Below are 22,306 nucleotides of genomic sequence, written 5' to 3'. Positions count from 1 at the left end.
TGAGTTCATAGAGTTTTAGTATTTGCTCAAATATTACTGAATTCAGATATGTTGACATGCACAGCACAATGTTGTGATGGAAGATGGCATTCGACCACATGTGCTAGGGGGGAGAACATGTGCTAGGGGGAGAACAACATGTGCTGGGGGAGAACATGTGCTGGGGGAGAACATGTGCTGGGGGAGAACATGTGCTGGGGGAGAACAACATGTGCTGGGGGAGAACATGTGCTGGGGGAGAACAACATGTGCTGGGGGAGAACATGTGCTGGGGGAGAACATGTGCTGGGGGAGAACATGTGCTGGGGGAGAACAACATGTGCTGGGGGAGAACAACATGTGCTGGGGGAGAACATGTGCTGGGGGAGAACAACATGTGCTGGGGGAGAACATGTGCTGGGGGAGAACAACATGTGCTGGGGGAGAACATGTGCTGGGGGAGAACATCATGTGCTGGGGGAGAACATGTGCTGGGGGAGAACATCATGTGCTGGGGGAGAACATCATGTGCTGGGGGAGAACATGTGCTGGGGGAGAACAACATGTGCTGGGGGAGAACATGTGCTGGGGGAGAACATGTGCTGGGGGAGAGAACATGTGCTGGGGGAGAACAACATGTGCTGGGGGAGAACATGTGCTAAGGGGGAGAACAACATGTGCTGGGGGAGAACATGTGCTGGGGGAGAACATGTGCTGGGGGAGAACATGTGCTGGGGGAGAACATGTGCTGGGGGAGAACATGTGCTGGGGGAGAACATGTGCTGGGGGAGAACATGTGCTGGGGGAGAACATGTGCTGGGGGAGAACAACATGTGCTGGGGGAGAACATGTGCTAGGGGAGAACATGTGCTGGGGGAGAACAACATGTGCTGGGGGAGAACATGTGCTGGGGGAGAACATGTGCTGGGGGAGAGAACATGTGCTAGGGGGGAGAACATGTGCTGGGGGAGAACAACATGTGCTGGGGGAGAACATGTGCTGGGGGAGAGAACATGTGCTGGGGGAGAGAACATGTGCTGGGGGAGAGAACATGTGCTAGGGGGGAGAACATGTGCTGGGGGAGAACAACATGTGCTGGGGAGAACATGTGCTGGGGGAGAACATGTGCTAAGGGGGAGAACATGTGCTAAGGGGGAGAACATGTGCTAGGGGGGAGAACATGTGCTAAGGGGGAGAACATGTGCTAGGGGGGAGAACATGTGCTAGGGGGGAGAACATGTGCTAGGGGGGAGAACATGTGCTAGGGGGGAGAACATGTGCTAGGGGGAGAACATGTGCTAGGGGGGAGAACATGTGCTAGGGGGGAGAACATGTGCTAGGAGGGAGAACATGTGCTAGGGGGGAGAACATGTGCTAGGGGGGAGAACATGTGCTAGGGGGGAGAACATGTGCTAGGGGGGAGAACATGTGCTAGGGGGGAGAACATGTGCTAGGGGGGAGAACATGTGCTAGGGAGGAGAACATGTGCTAGGGGGGGAGAACATGTGCTAGGGGGGAGAACATGTGCTGGGGGGGAGAACATGTGCTAGGAGGGAGAACATGTGCTAGGAGGGAGAACATGTGCTAGTTGAGAACATGTGCTAGGGGAGAGAACATGTGCTAGGGGGAGAACATGTGCTAGGGGAGAGAACATGTGCTAGGGGGGAGAACTTGTGCTAGGGGGAGAACATGTGCTAGGGGGAGAACATGTGCTAGATGGGAGAACATGTGCTAGGGTTGAGAACATGTGCTAAGGGGGGGGGGGTGAAGTACAACAATTTGATCCAATAACTGTGAAGACTTCCCCGTCACCTGTATGGCACAGTCACTGTGTACTGTGCACAGTGTTTACACTCTTCTCCTCTCCCTCCTTCCTTCCTTCCTTCTCCCTCCCACCTCTCATCCACCTTCACCTTCCCTCCTCCTCTCTCCCTCACCATAACTGTGTATCCTGCTCCATACACACCCCTCACAGTCCCCCCCCCCCACTGTCATCATCCCTTCACCACTCCCTCCCTAAACCCCCTTCTTTATGTACACCCTTCTCTCCTCACTCCCCTTTTTATTAACCTCCTCCCCAAGCCTCCACCCCCTTCTATCCTCCCCAAGCCACCACCCCCTTCTATCCCCCCCAAGCCACCACCCCCCTTCTACCCCTCCAAGCCACCTCCCACACTCACCCATCCTGGATGTAGCCGAAGATGAAGTTGCCGAGGAGGCCACTGGCGCCGAGGAGCACCAGCCCCAGTGTGGGCAGGAACTCTCGCTCACACACCAGGTCCCACTGTAAGGCAAGGTCATGGCAATGTATATATATATATATATATATATATATATATATATATATATATATATATATATATATATATATATATATATATATACATACATACATACATACATACATACATACATTCTAAGACATATATGCACAGCTGGTATTGTTTTTCTTCTTTGAATTTCAATATTTATTGACATATTAGAGAGAGATGCAAGAGGCGAGCGCCGTAGGTCACCAGGACCGGGGTCACCTGACGCCAGCCTCCCAGCCATCAGAACAATTAGAACCAACTGGAGAGCCAAAATAACGCATTTTAATTGGCCGTGAGGCCTCATTTCCTGGCGTTTGATTGGTCAGTGAGGGCCGAACAATGGCGGTAGCTGATTGGTCCGTTCCGCCATGAGGCAGCCAATGAATGCGCGAACAGCCTCCGGATAAGGCCAGTTGGGAAGGCAGGAAGACTGAGGGGGGTGTAGTGTAAACAGCTCGAGGAGCACTCTGGAGGTGTGTGTGGGTGTGACGGGGGAGGTGTAGGGGTGACGGGGGAGGTGTGGGTGTGACGGGGGAGGTGTGGGGGTGACGGGGGAGGTGTGTGGGTGACGGGGGAGGTGTGGGGGTGACGGGGGTGGTGTGGGGGTGACGGGGGAGGTGTGGGGGTGACAGGGGTGGTGTAGGGTGACGGGGGTGGTGTAGGGTGACGGGGGAGGTGTGGGGGTGACGGGGGAGGTGTGGGGGTGACGGGGGAGGTGTGGGGTGACGGGGGAGGTGTGTGGGTGACGGGGGAGGTGTGTGTTTACTAGTTGTGTTGTGTTTTTTTGCGGGGGTTGAGCTTTGCTCTTTCGGCCCGCCTCTCAACTGTCAATCAACTGTTTACTAACTACTTTTTTTTTTCTTCTTCCCACACCACACACACACACACCCCAGGAAGCAGCCCGTGACAGCTGACTAACTCCCAGGTACCTATTTACTGCTAGGTAACAGGGGCACTTAGGGTGAAAGAAACTTTGCCCATTTGTTTCTGCCTCGTGCGGGAATCGAACCCGCGCCACAGAATTACAAGTCCTGCGCGCTATCCACCAGGCTACGAGGCCCCCATTGGGTGACGTGTGGTGGTGTGGGGGTGACGGGGGAGGTGTGGGGGGTGACGGGGGAGGTGTGGGGGTGACGGGGGAGGTGTGGGGGTGACGGGGGAGGTGTGGGGGTGACGGGGGAGGTGTGGGGGTGACGGGGGAGGTGTGGGGGTGACGGGGGAGGTGTGGGGGTGTGGGGGTGACGGGGGAGGTGTGGGGGTGACGGGGGTGGTGTGGGGGTGACGGGGGAGGTGTGGGGGTGACGGGGGAGGTGTAGGGGTGACGGGGGTGGTGTCCTGTGTACGTCCCCCCTCTCCCTCTCACAAAAAGACCAGTCCAGAGAGACTGGTCAAGAACTTACTTCCTCTCATAATCAAATAAATTACAATTCTTTAAATACCATCCTTGAGATTAGGAGGAGTTGTTGTCAGCAACTCCTTGAGAGGCGTTGCGTATTTAGCTACTGGGAACAAAACGTTCCAAGTAGTACGGAGCTATGGTGAGCCCGTAGTGGACTGCCCTGGCACAGGAGCGGTGCTGTATAACGTACGTACGTGTACGTATACGTGTACGTGTGTGTGTGTGTGTGTGTGTGTGTGTGTGTGTGTGTGTGTGTGTGTGTGTGTGTGTGTGTGTGTGTGTGTGTGTGTGTGCCAATCCTTGAGAGGCGTCTTCACTGTGTTGACACCTCAGATGGACCAATCAGCTAATATGTTTTGTAACGACGGGCACGACCCAGAGGGCTCCAGTAACGTTCAATCTCACATTATCAACGTTCATTAAACGTTGAATCAATGTGGTTTACCCGACACGTGCCCCACCCAGTGGTTACAATACCCAAGGTCACTCTTGGCCATTGTGGCCACAGTGTGGACTCGTGGCATCGGGGCAGGAGGTGGCCACATGACTGGAACACGTCCAGGGCACTCGAGGCAGTCACTCTCACAGTGACCTGACATTTCTGCTGTGATCTCCTCCCTCTGGATCTCGAACAGTGAAAACCCGTTAACAAATCGTTGAACCAATCACAAGTGTGTGATTGGTTCACCGATGGGGAGATGGGCGTGTGTTATGCGGAGGGGGGGAAGGGGTGATTAGGGGCGTGGGTGGAAAAGGGGTGATTTGAGGTGCAGGCGTGGGTGGGAGAGAGTGAAGGTACACCACACACACACACACCTGTCATCTCCGCCTGGGAAGCACACCTGACAACCGAGGCTTGGTTCACACACCTGTCATCATCATCATCTAGTCCACATACCTGACAATCTCACCGCCCTTCTCTTCAACACCTACCTCTTGCCTCCTCCCCCGGGTCCTTTTTTTCATCCGATCCATCATCTACTTCCTATCCTAGCCCCCCCCCCCCCTTCCCACCCATCCACCCACGCCCACACCCGCCCGCCCGCCCACACCCACCCGCCCGCCTATCCGTTTTCGGGAACCAATTAACAGATGTTTATCATATCTCCGTAGTTGCGCGGCACGCCACCAGGGGGCCGTAATGTTGACGACTCACCTAGGCTCGTTTGCTGACAACATGATCGCAAGTCACTAGTTTTCCCGCTCACCTGTCTGTCTGTCTGTCTGTCAGGCTTCCTGTCTGTTTGACAGCTTGTCACTCGGTCACATTAGTATGTGTTTTTTTCTGGGATCTTCTGTCTGTATGACGTATGTTGCGTGTGTATTTCTGTTCATCTACCTCTGATCGACCAGTATATTTGTCTATTTCTGTGAATCTGTCAACTCTTCTCTGTCACTCGCTTGTTCTCAATTTGTTTCATTCTTCGACGGTTACTGTTGTTAGCGGCTCTCTATGGTGACGGTAACTGCTCACTTAATTCCTTCAGTAAAGACCTCACACACTGTCTGCGCCACCCCCCCCCCACCCCCCCACGCCTGTCACTTCCCTTCTCTCTCTCTGTCTCTCTACAGTCACTGTGACCCCCCCCCCCTCTCTCTACCCCTCTCCCTCACTCTGTAGAGTCACTGCCCCTCGCTCTCTCTCCATTCATTAAGAGTCAGGGTGACCACGAGAGTGACCTCTTGAGAGTTAGAGCCTCCTGTGTTTAGCGAGTAAGATGTACCAGGTCTCTGCGACACTGGACACTCCCACTATGCCCTCACAGGCCTCTCACAACCCCAGGGGTAATGGCATTAATGTTCATGACGTCGAAACACTGAAAACAGGCCATTACCGTCCTTGGAGCCGAAGTAACCCAAAGGACACCTGCTGGCAAGCCTGTCACCCTTATCTTGAGTTATCTTGAGATGATTTCGGGGCTTTAGTGTCCCCGCGGCCCGGTCCTCGACCAGGCCTCCACCCCCAGGAAGCAGCCCGTGACAGCTGACTAACTCCCAGGTACCTATTTTACTGCTAGGAAAGCTGCTACCCTCACGAAAGACAATCCATCCTTCGCTACTCGAGGCCAAAAATCACATTAACACCAGTGAATAAATTTCACCAGTGTTAGTGGACGCCATTATAGTCCTAATGGCTTGGCGCTTTCCCCTGATAGTTCCCTTCCCTACTCCTATGCTTGACATTCCCTGTAACCCCCGCCCCCCCCCCCCCCCGCCCACCCCCCCGCGCCCCCCCCCCCCCCCCCCCCGCCCCCCCCCCCCCCCCTGGCACCACTATGGAAACCTATCGCCATGTCACAGTAGGCCTACCGCGGCCTCGAATCAGGAATGGTGCCGCGGCCGCCTTGACCTGGGGAGAAGCGCCCCCTGGCGCTGGACGGGGTCTTGAAGAAGGGGGGAGACTACTCACCCCCCCCCCCCCTCTCCTCTCACTGGGCGGCACACACTCAAGAGTCCGCCGAGCCAATGTGTCACCCGCCAGCTGTCACCGCCACGGGAAGATGGGCCTATAGTCTAATGTAGACAAAATTAGGGATAGACAAAGAGAAGATAAGGAAAGATGAGACATGGTTGCGACGTATGAGATTTTAAGTGTTATTGGCGAATTAATTTAGAACAATGTTCTCCAGGTGCAACAGCAGAACGATTGGACAAAATCAAGAGACAGACGAAGCCACATGAAGTAAATGTTGCAAGGCAACATTTAGAGTAGCGAGTACACGGACTCAACTAAACGGACGAAGTAGTCATACTACAACCCCGCATATAACCACAGCTACGAAGGCGGGGTCCAAGAGCTGGCGCTCAATCCTGCCGTTGCATCGTCTTTACAGGGACCTCGAGATGAAGGGAAGAGAACTATCAGGGGGAAAGCGTCAAGCCAAGGGGGACGTCAAGGGAAAAGCGTCAAGGGGAGCCGGTCGGCTGAGCGGACAGCACGATGGACACGTGATTCTGTGGTCGCGGGTTCGATCCCGGGCGCCGGCGAGAAACAATGGGCAGAGTTTCTTTCACCCTATGTCCCTGTTACCTAGCAGTAAAATAGGTACCTGGGAGTTAGTCAGCTGTCACGGGCTGCTTCCTGGGGGTGGAGGCCTGGTCAAGGACCGGGCCGCGGGGACACTAAAGCCCCGAAATCATCTCAAGATAACCTCAAAAAGCCATTACGACTATACCGCACTGGGAAGGGGTCAGGATAAGGATTTGGGATGGGACGGGGGGAGGGAATGGCGCCCAACCACGTCCAGCGCAAGTGGTTGGGCGGACCTCGGGGAAACATAACTGAAAGGGATCCAGTACCGAGAAAGCCGTGAGTGCTATAATAGAGGGAGAGAGATTGGTGAAGATAGCTTCTTGCGACACCCGGTGTTAGGGTAGGTGGTGATCCATCACTGTCACCCACACTGCTGCCAGGGCCGCCACACTCATAGTACCACGTGACCCGCCCTTGCTGGGGGTGTGGGAGGGCCGTGTAGAGGGCCACTTGAGGGCCGTGTAGAGGGCCACGTGAGGGCCGTGTAGAGGGCCACGTGAGGGCCGTGTAGAGGGCCACGTGAGGGCCGTGTAGAGGGCCACGTGAGAGCACGTGGCCCTCTACACGTACTCGCCTAGTTGTGCTCACCTAGTTATGCTTGCGGGAGTTGAGCTCTGGCTCTTTGGTCCCGCCTCTCAACTGTCAATCAACTGGTGTACAGGTTCCTGAGCCTACTGGACTTTATCATATCTACACTTGAAACTATGCATGGAGTTAGCCTTCACCACATCACTACCTAATGCATTCCATTTGTCAACCACTCTGACACTATAACAAAAATTCTAATGTGTCTATGGCTCACTTGGGCACTCACTTTCTACCTGTGTCCCCTAGTGCGTGTATCCCTTATGATAAATAGTCTGTCTTTTTCTTCCCTATCAATTCCTTTGAGAATCTTTTATGTGGTGATCATGTTACCTCTAACTCTTCTGTTTTCCAGCGACGTGAGGTTTAATTCCCGTAGTCCCACCTCGTTGCTCATGCCCTTTAGTTCGGGTACTAGTCTGGTGGCAAATCTTTGAACCTTTTCCAGTTTAGTCTTATCCTTGACTAGATATGGACTTCATGCTGGAGCTGCATACTCCAGGATTGGTCTGACATATGTGGTATACAAAGTTCTGAATGATTCCTTACACAAGTTTCTAAAGGCCAGTTTTATGTTGGCCAACTGGGCATATGCCGCTGAAGTTATCCTCTTGAAATGGGCTTCAGGGGACAGGTCTGGCGTGATATCAACCCCCAGGTCTTTCTCTCTCTGATTCTTGAAGGATTTCATCTCCCAAATGATACCTTGTATCTGGCCTCCTGCTCCCTACAACTATTTTCATTACGTTACATTTGCTTTGGTTAAACTCTAACAACCATTTGTTCGACCATTCCTGCAGTTTGTCCAGGTCTTCTTGAAGCCTCAGGCTGTCCTCCTCTGTCTTAATCCTTCTCATAATTTTGGCATCATCAGCAAACATTGAGAGGAATGAGTCTATATCCTCCGGGAGATCATTTATGTATATCAGAAACAGGATAGTTCCGAGTGCAGAGCCCTGTGGGACTCCACTGGTGACTTCACGCCAGTCTGAGGTCTCACCCCTCACTGAAGCTCTCTGCTTCCTATTGCTAAGGTACTCCCTTATCCACTGGAGCGCCCTACCAGTTACTCCTGCCTGTTTCTCTAGCTTATGCATCAGCCTTTTATGGGGTACTATGTTAAAGGCTTTCCGACAGTCCAAGAGAATGCAGTCCGCCCATCCTTCTCTTTCTTGCTTAATCTTTATCACCTGATCGTAGAATTCTATCAAGCCTGTAAAGCAAGATTTACCCTCCCTGAACCTACCCTGGCCACGTGTGTGTGAGGCCCTCAACACGTGTGTGTGTATTCACCTAGTTGTTCTTGCGAGGGTTGAGCTCTGCTCTTCCGGCCCGCATCTCAACTGTCAATCAATCAACTGTTACTAACTACTAACTAATGTCCCCCTTCCCCCCCCCCCACACACACCCAGGAAGCAGTTCCGTAACAGCTGTCTAACTCCCAGGTACCTGTTTACTGCTAGGTAACAGGGGCATCAGGGTGAAAGAAACTTTGCCCATTTGTTTCTGCCTGGTCCGGGAATCGAACCTGGGCCACAGAATTACGAGTTTACTCCCACCTGCTCAGCTGGTCCCGCCAGCTCAGCTGGTCCTGCCTGCTGAGTGGTCCCCACCTACTCAGCTGGTCCCACCTGCTGAGTGGTCCGAGTCATTCGTCTCACTAAGTGCCTCGCCCCTTGCTCCACCAGCGGTGATTGAAGCAGGCGCGAGCACTTGTGGCCATTAAAGGTTCAGAAATACCGAGCAATTGCACGACAATATAATCTGGGCCAGAGTAGGGCGGGAGGAGGCACGGCACAGAAGGAACTGGAGAAAATAATGACACAAACCCTGGATAAAAGTAATAGCATAAGTAAGAACTCTGTTTAGTGTTTGCAGGTAATAGTTGTGTGAGTGTGTAAACTAAAAGTCTTTGAAAATGTAATAAGTTATTATGAAACGCGTTTAAGTGTTGCGTCAGACTAGAAATAAAAATGAATTTTGGAGAATTGATTTTTCAATTACCATCAACAGTGAAAAGAAACATAAGAAAGATCGAGAAAATTCGTGTTAGAATTATTAATCTTACTTTTTCGGTCATATTTAATAATATATGTCTACAGGAAAGACTGCTACCAAAATATACTAATTATATATATATATATATATATATATATATATATATATATATATATAATATATATATATATATATATAATATATATATATATATATATATATATATATATATATATATATATATATATATATATATATAAATTTATAAAGTTGTGAGGGTACCACCACTGATGCAAATTAGGACCCATAGCCTCGGAGAAGAAAATAAGGAGTATTCAGAGAAGACCTTGTGGATTCTCACTGAACACTTTAATACTTTCTTCTCCTACCACCCCCATTCTTTTGTATATACACATATATGTTTGTTTTATTTAAACTTTGTTACAAAAAAGGAGTTACATATAGGGTACAAAGATGATTATCATAAGTTGTCGAGTTCCTCCAGCTTTTCAGATGGCGGGCAGGAACCCTGAATGCAGTGCGCATTTCCCCTCAGTATCGATACACTGAGGCGCTGGAAAAGAAAACTGGCAGCTCTAGGGTCTCTTGTTGTTTCAATTAGCTTAAGAGCCCAGTTCCTTCAAAAAAACTGGTGGCACTCTTACCCTAGGCGCCGAGTGTCTCAGAAGCAATGGGGACAAAATTCACGAAGCAGTTACGCAAGCACTTACGAACGTGTACATCTTTCCTCAATCTTTGATGGCTTTGGTTACATTTATTGAATAGTTTACAAGCATGAAAACTTCCTAATCAACTGTTGGTATTGCTATAAACAGCCTCCAGGTGCTTCGCAGCTCATTAACTGTTTAATAATTATAAACATAGCCGCCAAAGATTGAAAAAAATGTACAGGTTCGTAAGTGCTTGCGTAACTGCTTCGTGAATCTGGCCCCAGATGTTAAGCTCGCTGGACAGGACTTCTGTGACTTGTTTGATGACTAAGCAGAAAAGTAGAGGAGCAAGGGGGGTCACCCTGTTGGACGCCTTCTCGCGAGTCAATTTCATATTCGCCAAAAAGTAGCTTTAGATTCATACTGTAGCATGAATGTACAAGAGGGTAGAGGGAAGGGAAATGACTATGAACCGCACGGAATACAGTCTCTCTCTGCACCAAATTGAAGACATTTTTCAAATCTAGCTTGATATGGGATAAGAATATGTCTGTGATGTTGGCAACGACAGCTCGAGCTGCCGCCTCACACCCTTGTGAAATGCCAAACCCTAGCTGTTTTGGCTTTAGCATGTTGGCCGCTGCCTCGCTAACTGTTCTTGCAACAGCCTTTGCGACGAGACGCCGGAGGTAATTGCCCACAGCTATTGGTCTGATCCCTCCATCCTTTTTCTTTAGAGCACAGAGATATGCTTCAAAAAGATAGGTCTTATGGTCTCTGGTATGTTGCCAGCTAGACATGTGTTGGTGAATCTTGTTAGTTCCACCAAGAGGCCCTGTGCAATGTCTCCCAGTGCAGGGTTGAGCCTTTGTTTAATGTGGTTGAGTTTTAGTCCTGTGAACCCACCTGTTGATCCTGTTGGGAAGGACAAGGTTGCTTTATGGACCACAGATTCGGCCACCCAGAGAGGTTCTGCTCCAGTAGCCCCACTTGTAGAATGTCGTCCTCATGATGACCTCCGGACCTCAGAATACATATATATATATATATATATATATATATATATATATATATATATATATATATATATATATATATATATATATTGCAAACAAGCCTGAATGGTCCCCAGGACTATATACAACTGAAAACTCACACCCCAGAAGTGACTCGAACCCATACTCCCACAACTGGTATGTACAGGGACGCCTTAATCCGCTTGACCATCACGACCGGACATAAGGAAGTGATAGCCGAGGCTATATGAACCACTTCCCCGCCGGCACTCGGATGGTTATCTTGGGCATAGCATTTTATCAAATCACCTCATTCTTTGGGGCACACGTGAGGAACACAAATGCAAACAAGCCTGAATGGTCCCCAGGACTATATACAACTGAAAACTCACACCCCAGAAGTGACTCGAACCCATACTCCCACAACTGGTATGTACAGGGACGCCTTAATCCGCTTGACCATCACGACCGGACATAAGGAAGTGATAGCCGAGGCTATATGAACCACTTCCCCGCCGGCACTCGGATGGTTATCTTGGGCATAGCATTTTATCAAATCACCTCATTCTTTGGGGCACACGTGAGGAACACAAATGCAAACAAGCCTGAATGGTCCCCAGGACTATATACAACTGAAAACTCACACCCCAGAAGTGACTCGAACCCATACTCCCACAACTGGTATGTACAGGGACGCCTTAATCCGCTTGACCATCACGACCGGACATAAGGAAGTGATAGCCGAGGCTATATGAACCACTTCCCCGCCGGCACTCGGATGGTTATCTTGGGCATAGCATTTTATCAAATCACCTCATTCTTTGGGGCACACGTGAGGAACACAAATGCAAACAAGCCTGAATGGTCCCCAGGACTATATACAACTGAAAACTCACACCCCAGAAGTGACTCGAACCCATACTCCCACAACTGGTATGTACAGGGACGCCTTAATCCGCTTGACCATCACGACCGGACATAAGGAAGTGATAGCCGAGGCTATATGAACCACTTCCCCGCCGGCACTCGGATGGTTATCTTGGGCATAGCATTTTATCAAATCACCTCATTCTTTGGGGCACACGTGAGGAACACAAATGCAAACAAGCCTGAATGGTCCCCAGGACTATATACAACTGAAAACTCACACCCCAGAAGTGACTCGAACCCATACTCCCACAACTGGTATGTACAGGGACGCCTTAATCCGCTTGACCATCACGACCGGACATAAGGAAGTGATAGCCGAGGCTATATGAACCACTTCCCCGCCGGCACTCGGATGGTTATCTTGGGCATAGCATTTTATCAAATCACCTCATTCTTTGGGGCACACGTGAGGAACACAAATGCAAACAAGCCTGAATGGTCCCCAGGACTATATACAACTGAAAACTCACACCCCAGAAGTGACTCGAACCCATACTCCCACAACTGGTATGTACAGGGACGCCTTAATCCGCTTGACCATCACGACCGGACATAAGGAAGTGATAGCCGAGGCTATATGAACCACTTCCCCGCCGGCACTCGGATGGTTATCTTGGGCATAGCATTTTATCAAATCACCTCATTCTTTGGGGCACACGTGAGGAACACAAATGCAAACAAGCCTGAATGGTCCCCAGGACTATATACAACTGAAAACTCACACCCCAGAAGTGACTCGAACCCATACTCCCACAACTGGTATGTACAGGGACGCCTTAATCCGCTTGACCATCACGACCGGACATAAGGAAGTGATGTGAATGAGGTGATTTGATAAATCACCCAAAGAATGAGGTGATTTGATAAAATGCTATGCCCAAGATAACCATCCGAGTGCCGGCGGGGAAGTGGTTCATATAGCCTCGGCTATCACTTCCTTATGTCCGGTCGTGATGGTCAAGCGGATTAAGGCGTCCCTGTACATACCAGTTGTGGGAGTATGGGTTCGAGTCACTTCTGGGGTGTGAGTTTTCAGTTGTATATAGTCCTGGGGACCATTCAGGCTTGTTTGCATTTGTGTTCCTCACGTGTGCCCCAAAGAATGAGGTGATTTGATAAAATGCTATGCCCAAGATAACCATCCGAGTGCCGGCGGGGAAGTGGTTCATATAGCCTCGGCTATCACTTCCTTATGTCCGGTCGTGATGGTCAAGCGGATTAAGGCGTCCCTGTACATACCAGTTGTGGGAGTATGGGTTCGAGTCACTTCTGGGGTGTGAGTTTTCAGTTGTATATAGTCCTGGGGACCATTCAGGCTTGTTTGCATTTGTGTTCCTCACGTGTGCCCCAAAGAATGAGGTGATTTGATAAAATGCTATGCCCAAGATAACCATCCGAGTGCCGGCGGGGAAGTGGTTCATATAGCCTCGGCTATCACTTCCTTATGTCCGGTCGTGATGGTCAAGCGGATTAAGGCGTCCCTGTACATACCAGTTGTGGGAGTATGGGTTCGAGTCACTTCTGGGGTGTGAGTTTTCAGTTGTATATAGTCCTGGGGACCATTCAGGCTTGTTTGCATTTGTGTTCCTCACGTGTGCCCCAAAGAATGAGGTGATTTGATAAAATGCTATGCCCAAGATAACCATCCGAGTGCCGGCGGGGAAGTGGTTCATATAGCCTCGGCTATCACTTCCTTATGTCCGGTCGTGATGGTCAAGCGGATTAAGGCGTCCCTGTACATACCAGTTGTTGGAGTATGGGTTCGAGTCACTTCTGGGGTGTGAGTTTTCAGTTGTATATAGTCCTGGGGACCATTCAGGCTTGTTTGCATTTGTGTTCCTCACGTGTGCCCCAAAGAATGAGGTGATTTGATAAAATGCTATGCCCAAGATAACCATCCGAGTGCCGGCGGGGAAGTGGTTCATATAGCCTCGGCTATCACTTCCTTATGTCCGGTCGTGATGGTCAAGCGGATTAAGGCGTCCCTGTACATACCAGTTGTGGGAGTATGGGTTCGAGTCACTTCTGGGGTGTGAGTTTTCAGTTGTATATAGTCCTGGGGACCATTCAGGCTTGTTTGCATTTGTGTTCCTCACGTGTGCCCCAAAGAATGAGGTGATTTGATAAAATGCTATGCCCAAGATAACCATCCGAGTGCCGGCGGGGAAGTGGTTCATATAGCCTCGGCTATCACTTCCTTATGTCCGGTCGTGATGGTCAAGCGGATTAAGGCGTCCCTGTACATACCAGTTGTGGGAGTATGGGTTCGAGTCACTTCTGGGGTGTGAGTTTTCAGTTATATATATATATATATATATATATATATATATATATATATATATATATATTTGTTCATACTCTTCCACCAAAAGCTGGAAGTGGTACATAACGTGATGCACGTGTTATAGAAGGGAGCAAAATAATTTTAGTCCTACTAATAGGAGCTGCAGATGTAGTCCAGACAATCCAGAGCCAATATCTCTTTAACCTTGACAAAACAGCTTCAGCAGTTTCATTTTTTTTTAAATGTTTCCAGCTTAGGAGGCGAATAACTCGTCCAAAAATCCGAGAAAATCGGACCCCAGGAACACCCTCAAAATCCGCTCTTAGGACACGATACATTGTTATAGCATTCTAGTCCAAAAGATCAGTGAATGCTTAGAGCAAAGAGAGGCGTCCCGGGACCCAAAGAGGTTTATGTGAACACACAACATGTTGAGAGAGAAGGCAAAAAGAACCTTCCTTACCCCACAGACCTATTATGACCCTGTCAACTCTGACCCATTCCCACCCCCAGATATCACACCCGTAGTAGTAATGAAGAGTGTAAACTGTAAACCGTGTGTTGGATGAACACAGATGGTATACTGAATCAGGATGCTGAAGCCACAGTAACAAACCACAGAGATGAATCTCGCTAGCATAGTCGGGGATGCTGTTCTCTCCGAAGGCTATACCGGAGCAAGGGGCCACGCTCGCGATACTTCGCGACTAGTGACAGGTCATTGCAATACACCTCTCACAGCTGGAAAGGTGGGGCTCAGAATCTAAAGCTCGACTCTACAAGTAAATCTAGGTGCGCACAAAAACGCATGGATGATGTGTTCTGAAGGTTCAAGAGTCAAGGAATCCGTCCACGTAAGTATCTAAGACCGGGAAATACTCCCAAAGTTTGTAAGCGATAACCCTCCACCTAAGTCAATCTGAAATGTAAATTTTCTGGAATATTATGACCACTGAAGGTCACCTTGCAATATTATGACCACTGAAGGTAATCTTGGAATATTATGACCACTGAAGGTAATCTTGGAATATTATGACCACTGAAGGTAACCTTACAATATTATGATCACTGAAGGTAACCTTGCAATATTATGACCACTGAAGATAACCTTGCAATATTATGACCACTGAAGGTCACCTTGCAATATTATGACCACTGAAGGTAATCTTGGAATATTATGACCACTGAAGGTAACCTTACAATATTATGATCACTGAAGGTAACCTTGCAATATTATGATCACTGAAGGTAACCTTGCAATATTATGACCACTGAAGATAACCTTGCAATATTATGACCACTGAAGATAACCTTACAATATTATGATCACTGAAGGTAACCTTGCAATATTATGACCACTGAAGATAACCTTGCAATATTATGACCACTGAAGATAACCTTGCAATACTATGACCACTTTTCATGAATCTTATTACGATTCTGCCAATTCTCCCGAACCTCGTATTATGTTATTGTTTTCTCTACGTAAATATTGCTGTCAGTTGTTTAAGATTTGTGTATATAGATATATATACATTATATATATATAACATAGATAGCTGGGTAGTGTGTGTAAGGTTTGTTTTGGTGGTGGATGTCACGTGAAATTAGCCGTGTGGGCGGTTGACAATATTTGGGAATGGCCAGGGCGAGTGTTGCCAAATCAATTGCCTATAGTTTTATATTTATTTATTCTCATATTTGGTAGCCGTAATATTTCAAGGAATGTGAGACCGGTAATTACAACTCTTAGTTAATAATGTTGGAGTTTAGGGCTGACCTTTGTAAATAGAATGTTCACAATATTCATGCGAACGTTAATTGGTGTTTGGGTAGACGGTTAGTCGACGTTGGGCCTGCGGACCACGTCCTGGGCAGTAGAGTGGCGGCTGCGGTCGAGTGCAGTTGTGTTTAAGCTAAGTTCTTGGTTTTTGTTATTTTAAGCCCATATAAATATTAGTTTATCTGGATAGACGATTTTAGTGTATTTATGGCTTACTCCATATTCTGGTGATCGTGCTCAGGTCTCAAATAATTACTTGCATTCTATAGTATTACATGCTGATAAATATTTCTGGCTACTAATTATTTAATTGTTGTTAAGTTGTCACCCTTAGCAAAATATATTGTTCTCCCGTTTTTATACAGTGATTAATTATACCCCTAGACACCTATTGGCATGGCATATTTTTATTGGTTCTTTACACTGTGGGGAGAAGAACATTATTTAGTCTCAAGGGCCGTGACACCACTGAAGATAACCTTGCAATATTATGACCCCACAATATTGCAGCCTCAACGACGAGTGTCCACAACCTTTAGATGCAGCCATGGAAACATTTTGTACCGGGAAACGTGTCTTACCGGAAACTTATAACTCTTAGGAAGGCTGCAGTCATCTTGAGAAACAGTGATCCTGGGGACAGTGGGGGTGCCGCCCCCCAGGCTAACTCTGGGGGCCCTATGACTTGATTAAAATCATAAATCTCACAAATTTTTTTTTTAGGTCAATTTAACTAAAAAAAATGAACCTTTTTATATTTTCAATGAGTTTGTGAAATTTAAACTCTCAAAGTTTATGGAGTAACATGTGAATTGGAAAAAGAAACTTAGGAAAATAGCCGTATTACCCTGACTCACATGTCGCTTCTCATACAGCTAAAATTTCCAGGCGAAAAAATATTATTTGGTAAAAGTTTGCAGACTCATACCAACCTGAACAACATTCTGGACATTCTCAGAGTCAGAAATAAGTTCTGGCGCAGAATTTAATCCCCATTTCCAGTCTGAGGAGAGATAATCCGCGCTTGTTTACGGTGCGCGCGCACGTCCGCAACCCGACGCTGGTGGCAGCGGGTGCCCCCCGGGGTGACCCAGGGGGCCCCCTGGGGCGTCCCAGGGTGCCCCCCGGGGTGTCCCAGGGTGCCCCCTCGGGCGTCCCAGGGTGCCCTCCGGGGCGTCCCAGGGTGCCCCCTGGGGCGTCCCAGGGTGCCCCCCGGGGCGTCCCAGGGTGCCCCCCGGGGCGTCCCAGGGTGCCCCCCGGGGCGTCCCAGGGTGCCCCCCGGGGCGTCCCAGGGTGCCCCCCGGGGCGTCCCAGGGTGCCCCCCGGGGCGTCCCAGGGTGCCCCCCGGGGCGTCCCAGGGTGCCCCCCGGGGCGTCCCAGGGTGCCCCCGGGGTGTCCCAGGGTGCCCCACGGTGCCCCCCGGGGCGTCCCACGGTGCCCCCCGGGGCGTCCCACGGTGCCCCCCGGGGCGTCCCAGGGTGCCCCCCGGGGCGTCCCAGGGGCGTCCCAGGGTGCCCCCGGAGTCGCCACCCCTTTCATGAATGAACTGAGTCAGCCCCCTCCCACCTGAACCACACACACACACTTAATATACATGTAAACATTGACAATGGCACTTACGTCAGACACGACCGAGGTGGAGTGCTTCTCGAGGTCATAGTACCATCCCGCGTCACACGGGATGGTGTGGACACCCGCGGGAGGGCCGCCCGGCCCCTCCCCCGGTGGCTCACCCAGGAGCTCAGAGTAGTTGTAGTCGTACCTCTGGCAGCGGCTGTACTGCTGGGAGACGTTGTCGTACGGGATGCTGGCATGACCCACGCGAACACAAATATATGTATATTAATATTTATAGCGTAATAACAATTCGTTCATTTGCTACTTATAATAGTTACATCATAAATATAAGGAAAAGGAGAATTTGCATTTGATATATACAAAAATTACAGTATTAACTGTAATAATGCATTAAAAAGATAGAAAAAAGTTAAACTTAAATGAACAGCGTTACAGGAATGTCTGTCTCAAGTAAGTGTAAATTAAAGGGAGTGACGGAACTATATATGACTTGTAACCTTGGCATACACTGAAGGCTGAAGATGCTCCTCAAGTTCTACGCACAAGGCCTCAGCATCTCCCCCCCCCCACCCTAGAAATAACAGGAAAGTTATGAGTGCGCTTCTAGTTAGTAGTTTTAAAACATAAGAACAGAGAAATTCAATAAATAGCTCTAAAGCTTCGAGAAAATTGTCAAGCCTTCGGTCCTGAGCTACACAAGGCGTCGAGTAAAGGGTTCCTGAGCAACACCAGGCGTCGAGTAAAGGGTTCCTGAGCAACACAAGGCGTCCAGCAAAGGGTTCCTGAGCAACACAAGGCGTCGAGTAAAGGGTTCCTGAGCAACACCAGGCGTCGAGTAAAGGGTTCCTGAGCAACACAAGGCGTCGAGTAAAGGGTTCCTGAGCAACACAAGGCGTCCAACAAAGGGTTCCTGAGCAACACAAGGCGTCGAGTAAAGGGTTCCTGAGCAACACAAGGCGTCGAGTAAAGGGTTCCTGAGCAACACAAGGCGTCCAGCAAAGGGTTCCTGAGCAACACAAGGCGTCCAACAAAGGGTTCCTGAGCAACACAAGGCGTCCAACAAAGGGTTCCTGAGCAACACAAGGCGTCCAACAAAGGGTTCCTGAGCAACACAAGGCGTCCAGCAAAGGGTTCCTGAGCAACACAAGGCGTCCAACAAAGGGTTCCTGAGCAACACCAGGCGTCGAGTAAAGGGTTCCTGAGCAACACAAGGCGTCGAGTAAAGGGTTCCTGAGCAACACAAGGCGTCCAACAAAGGGTTCCTGAGCAACACAAGGCGTCCAGCAAAGGGTTCCTGAGCAACACAAGGCGTCCAGCAAAGGGTTCCTGAGCAACACAAGGCGTCCAACAAAGGGTTCCTGAGCAACACAAGGCGTCCAACAAAGGGTTCCTGAGCAACACAAGGCGTCCAGCAAAGGGTTCCTGAGCAACACAAGGCGTCCAACAAAGGGTTCCTGAGCAACACCAGGCGTCGAGTAAAGGGTTCCTGAGCAACACAAGGCGTCGAGTAAAGGGTTCCTGAGCAACACAAGGCGTCCAACAAAGGGTTCCTGAGCAACACAAGGCGTCCAGCAAAGGGTTCCTGAGCAACACAAGGCGTCCAGCAAAGGGTTCCTGAGCAACACAAGGCGTCCAACAAAGGGTTCCTGATCAACACAAGGCGTCCAACAAAGGGTTCCTGAGCAACACAAGGCGTCCAGCAAAGGGTTCCTGAGCAACACAAGGCGTGTGTAAGGAGCAGAGAGCGCGCGCGCTTCCCTGTCTGGCGGTCGTCCCTGGACAACAATTACATACACACTTGTGCACAACGTCAACACTTCATCTACTCTACTTAACAAATTTACAACTCACAGTGACCTCCTCTGCCGGCGCTGTGGCTCAGTTATGTTTAGTTTCCAACTCGTTATGCTGCTCTTCACTTCGAACACTGTTTCCCTGTGTACTTTGTCAGTTCTACTTAGAATGTTTCATGTCGTAGTCGTGTGCCCCTGATCCTTCCCTCCTCCAGCATGGTGGGGTCCAGTTAACCCCTAGTGGCTCGGTCCCACTCACAGCACCCACATTCACCACTGTCAACAACTCACCTGAGGCGCTTGATGACGCTGAGAGAGAGGTTGGCGAGGTGGAGGTCTGGCGTCCTGCACCAGTGGTCTGGCGTCGAGGCCATGAAGAGCTGGTTGTAGGCGTGGAAGCCGCACGGCATCGTCCCCGGCAGCAGCAGGAACCACAGGATCAGCTTCTGGTACGTGCCGTACTCCCCCAGGTCCGGCAGGATCTCGTCAAAGTCCATCTTGGTAATGAGAGTTGTGTGGCAAAGAGCTCAGGGGAGGAGCTGTGGTGAAGGCGGTGTGTGGAGGTATATAACGGGACAATGTATACCGCGGTGAACTCGGCAAGATAATGAAGGAAGGCAGTGAGAAGAGAATGAGACGAAGGGACGCTGGCTAAGAGTAGAGATGCAGATCAATATGAGGTTAGATCAGTGAATGAGTGGGACACGCCCCTCAAGGCAAGCTTTCACTAATGCAAAGTTGCAGAACAGAAATGATGTTTCAAAGTGTAGGGCTGAAAGGCAACCTAAGTGTTCATGAATGAAAACGGCATGAGGGTTGTCGGAAGGTGTATTTCTAGGATCAGACGGTTTGTGTTTTATGAGAGTGAAGCTCGGACGTGATGTGCCTAAAACAGTAAAAGTCTTTCTGAACAAAACTGGACTTCTCTTTTATCTATCTACAAGTTAATGCCTCGGTTTCAGGGCGTCTCTGATGCCAATTGATTACAGTCCACCGTCTTCTGGCCCCCCGTCTATAATCCTTTTACCGTGATGTATTCTGCGACCGGGATCATCTTTATCAGAGCCTGTCGAACAGGGAACACCTTCCAGGTCTTGTAAGGGAAACTTTTGGTTATTTGGTGTTTGGTCTCGGTCTGCCTTCTGTTCCTGTATCAGTAGCTTTGTAAGAGGAGGTTGTGACCTTCGAAGTGAGAACCTTTTCACAGTTTGTTGCTGGGTTACGGTCCTTTCGAAATACGTCACTCCGGGTTTAATGCTTCTTGTCTCGTCGTCGAGGTAATGGACGCTCTACTGCCCTTAAGCGGTTGTCATTTCGGTTTTGTGCGAGGCTTTAGGGCAGAGAAGAGCTTGAATTTACCGAGACACTACGAGCCACAGTGCTGGAAGCAATGGCGTAGATGGAAAGTAATCTCTCTTGTACAGGATTCCACCAAGCACCTTCCTCTTGGATGGCACCCTTCTCATTGACTTAATCTCTACTCTTTTTGTGTTCTTGGCAACCCTAGAGTTAGTTGTGGACAGCTGTGTGTTTTGGAAGTTTAAACCCCTGAGTGCTTGTTGTGGAATCCTATGTGTGTGTGTGTGTCTTAGCTGTGGAAGATCCTGTGTTAGTTATAGCATTGTGGAAACCCTAGCTAATTAGTTGTGGAAACCCTTGTGTGTTTGAAATAGTTTTCTGTGCATTTCCAAGGCTGGTTTTCGTGCAATTGCTTGGAAGCCTCTCCCCCCTCTAGTGTTTGTACCAGAGTTCCGACAGTTTTGTTATGAAAGTCCTTACCAATTTGTAGCGTAATATACTGTGTACTTTCGTAAGCTTCTATATACATTTGAGAGCCCCTTGTACTTGTCCCCCCAACTGCTTGTAAAAGTCCTTGTATTTGCAAAGTCCGCGTGCATTTGTTGAAGTATAAGTGAGGTTGTGGAAGCCTTCCGCGTGCTAGTTGGAAGATATGGCGTACTTACAAGCTAATTCTTGTTTACGAAGATCATTATGCACTTCTAGAAGTTTCATGTAACTCTAGATGATGCTTAATAATTTGCTGTAGCTCGGCTCTACGTGAGGTATCGCCATGGGTGTTTTTAGAAGCCACCAGAGTGCGTGAAGTAATTATCAAAAGAAGGCACCAAGCCGGGAAGACAATGCCTTGAGTAATTGTGGAAGCTTACAGTGCACTCCAGGAAGCCCCAGAGTACTTATAGGAAAACAATCTATACAGTACAGGAAGCCCGTTGTACTGTTGGAAGCTCTCCCGATACTAATGGAAGCCCAAGTTCATCTATAGAAGTTACAAGTGGCTCGTTGTGTACTGGTAAAAGCCCTCTGTGTTACTGTAGAAGCCCCAGTGGTGCTACTCCTTGTGAACTCCTGGAAGCTCACTGTGTACTCGAGGGTCTCGACCACACGCTCTCCTGTGAGGGTCTCCGCGCCAGGCTGCTTCACCAACACCGAGGCCCTTCGCCTCCCCCCTGCAGGAAACAAGAAGGCATTTTAGGCGACGCCCATGAAAAGATCTGTTGTCTCCAGAGGTCTAGCATCAGAATTAGTACAGTTAACTTAGGCTACGCTTCCGAGCAGTTCGGGTAAGTTGAGGGGCGTGTGTGACGGGCTGAGGCGAAAATGTAACGGGGCGAAGAAACACGTGACCCGCACGTGTTTCTTCACCCCGTTGAGTGTTTCTTCACCCCGTTGAGTGTTTCTTCACCCCGTTGAGTGTTTCTTCACCCCGTTGAGTGTTTCTTCACCCCGTTGAGTGTTTATTCACCCCGTTGAGTGTTTCTTCACCCCGTTGAGTGTTTCTTCACCCCGTTGAGTGTTTCTTCACCCCGTCGAGTGTTTCTTCACCCCGTCGAGTGTTTCTTCACCCCGTCGAGTGTTTCTTCACCCCGTCGAGTGTTTCTTCACCCCGTCGAGTGTTTCTTCACCCCGTCGAGTGTTTCTTCAC

At 49.4% G+C, this 22,306-nt stretch overlaps 1 protein-coding gene across 3 annotated transcripts in view; it reads right to left on the bottom strand.

Annotated features, from left to right (window-relative positions):
- Nucleotides 1-22,306, bottom strand: part of Balat (Beta-alanine transporter) — a 122,957-nt gene that overhangs the window by 14,045 nt on the left and 86,606 nt on the right. For 2 of the 3 annotated variants that reach the window (XM_069326564.1, XM_069326565.1), the window contains 3 exons: nucleotides 19,654-21,830; nucleotides 17,612-17,798; nucleotides 2,160-2,263 (listed from right to left, as the gene is read on the bottom strand). In XM_069326564.1, coding sequence (XP_069182665.1) covers nucleotides 2,160-2,263; nucleotides 17,612-17,798; nucleotides 19,654-19,859 — 497 coding nt within the window. In that variant the 5' untranslated portion in view covers nucleotides 19,860-21,830. Of the gene's footprint in view, nucleotides 1-2,159; nucleotides 2,264-17,611; nucleotides 17,799-18,066; nucleotides 18,139-19,653; nucleotides 21,831-22,306 lie in introns of those variants that run through there. The other variant, XM_045736897.2, reaches the window with a different exon arrangement.

This window comes from Procambarus clarkii, chromosome 18 (genome assembly GCF_040958095.1).
Source record: "Procambarus clarkii isolate CNS0578487 chromosome 18, FALCON_Pclarkii_2.0, whole genome shotgun sequence".
Taxonomy (NCBI): Eukaryota; Metazoa; Arthropoda; class Malacostraca; order Decapoda; family Cambaridae; genus Procambarus; species Procambarus clarkii.
The sequence above is the reverse complement of the archived record's forward strand: the minus strand, read 5'-3'. Positions and strand labels throughout refer to the sequence as shown.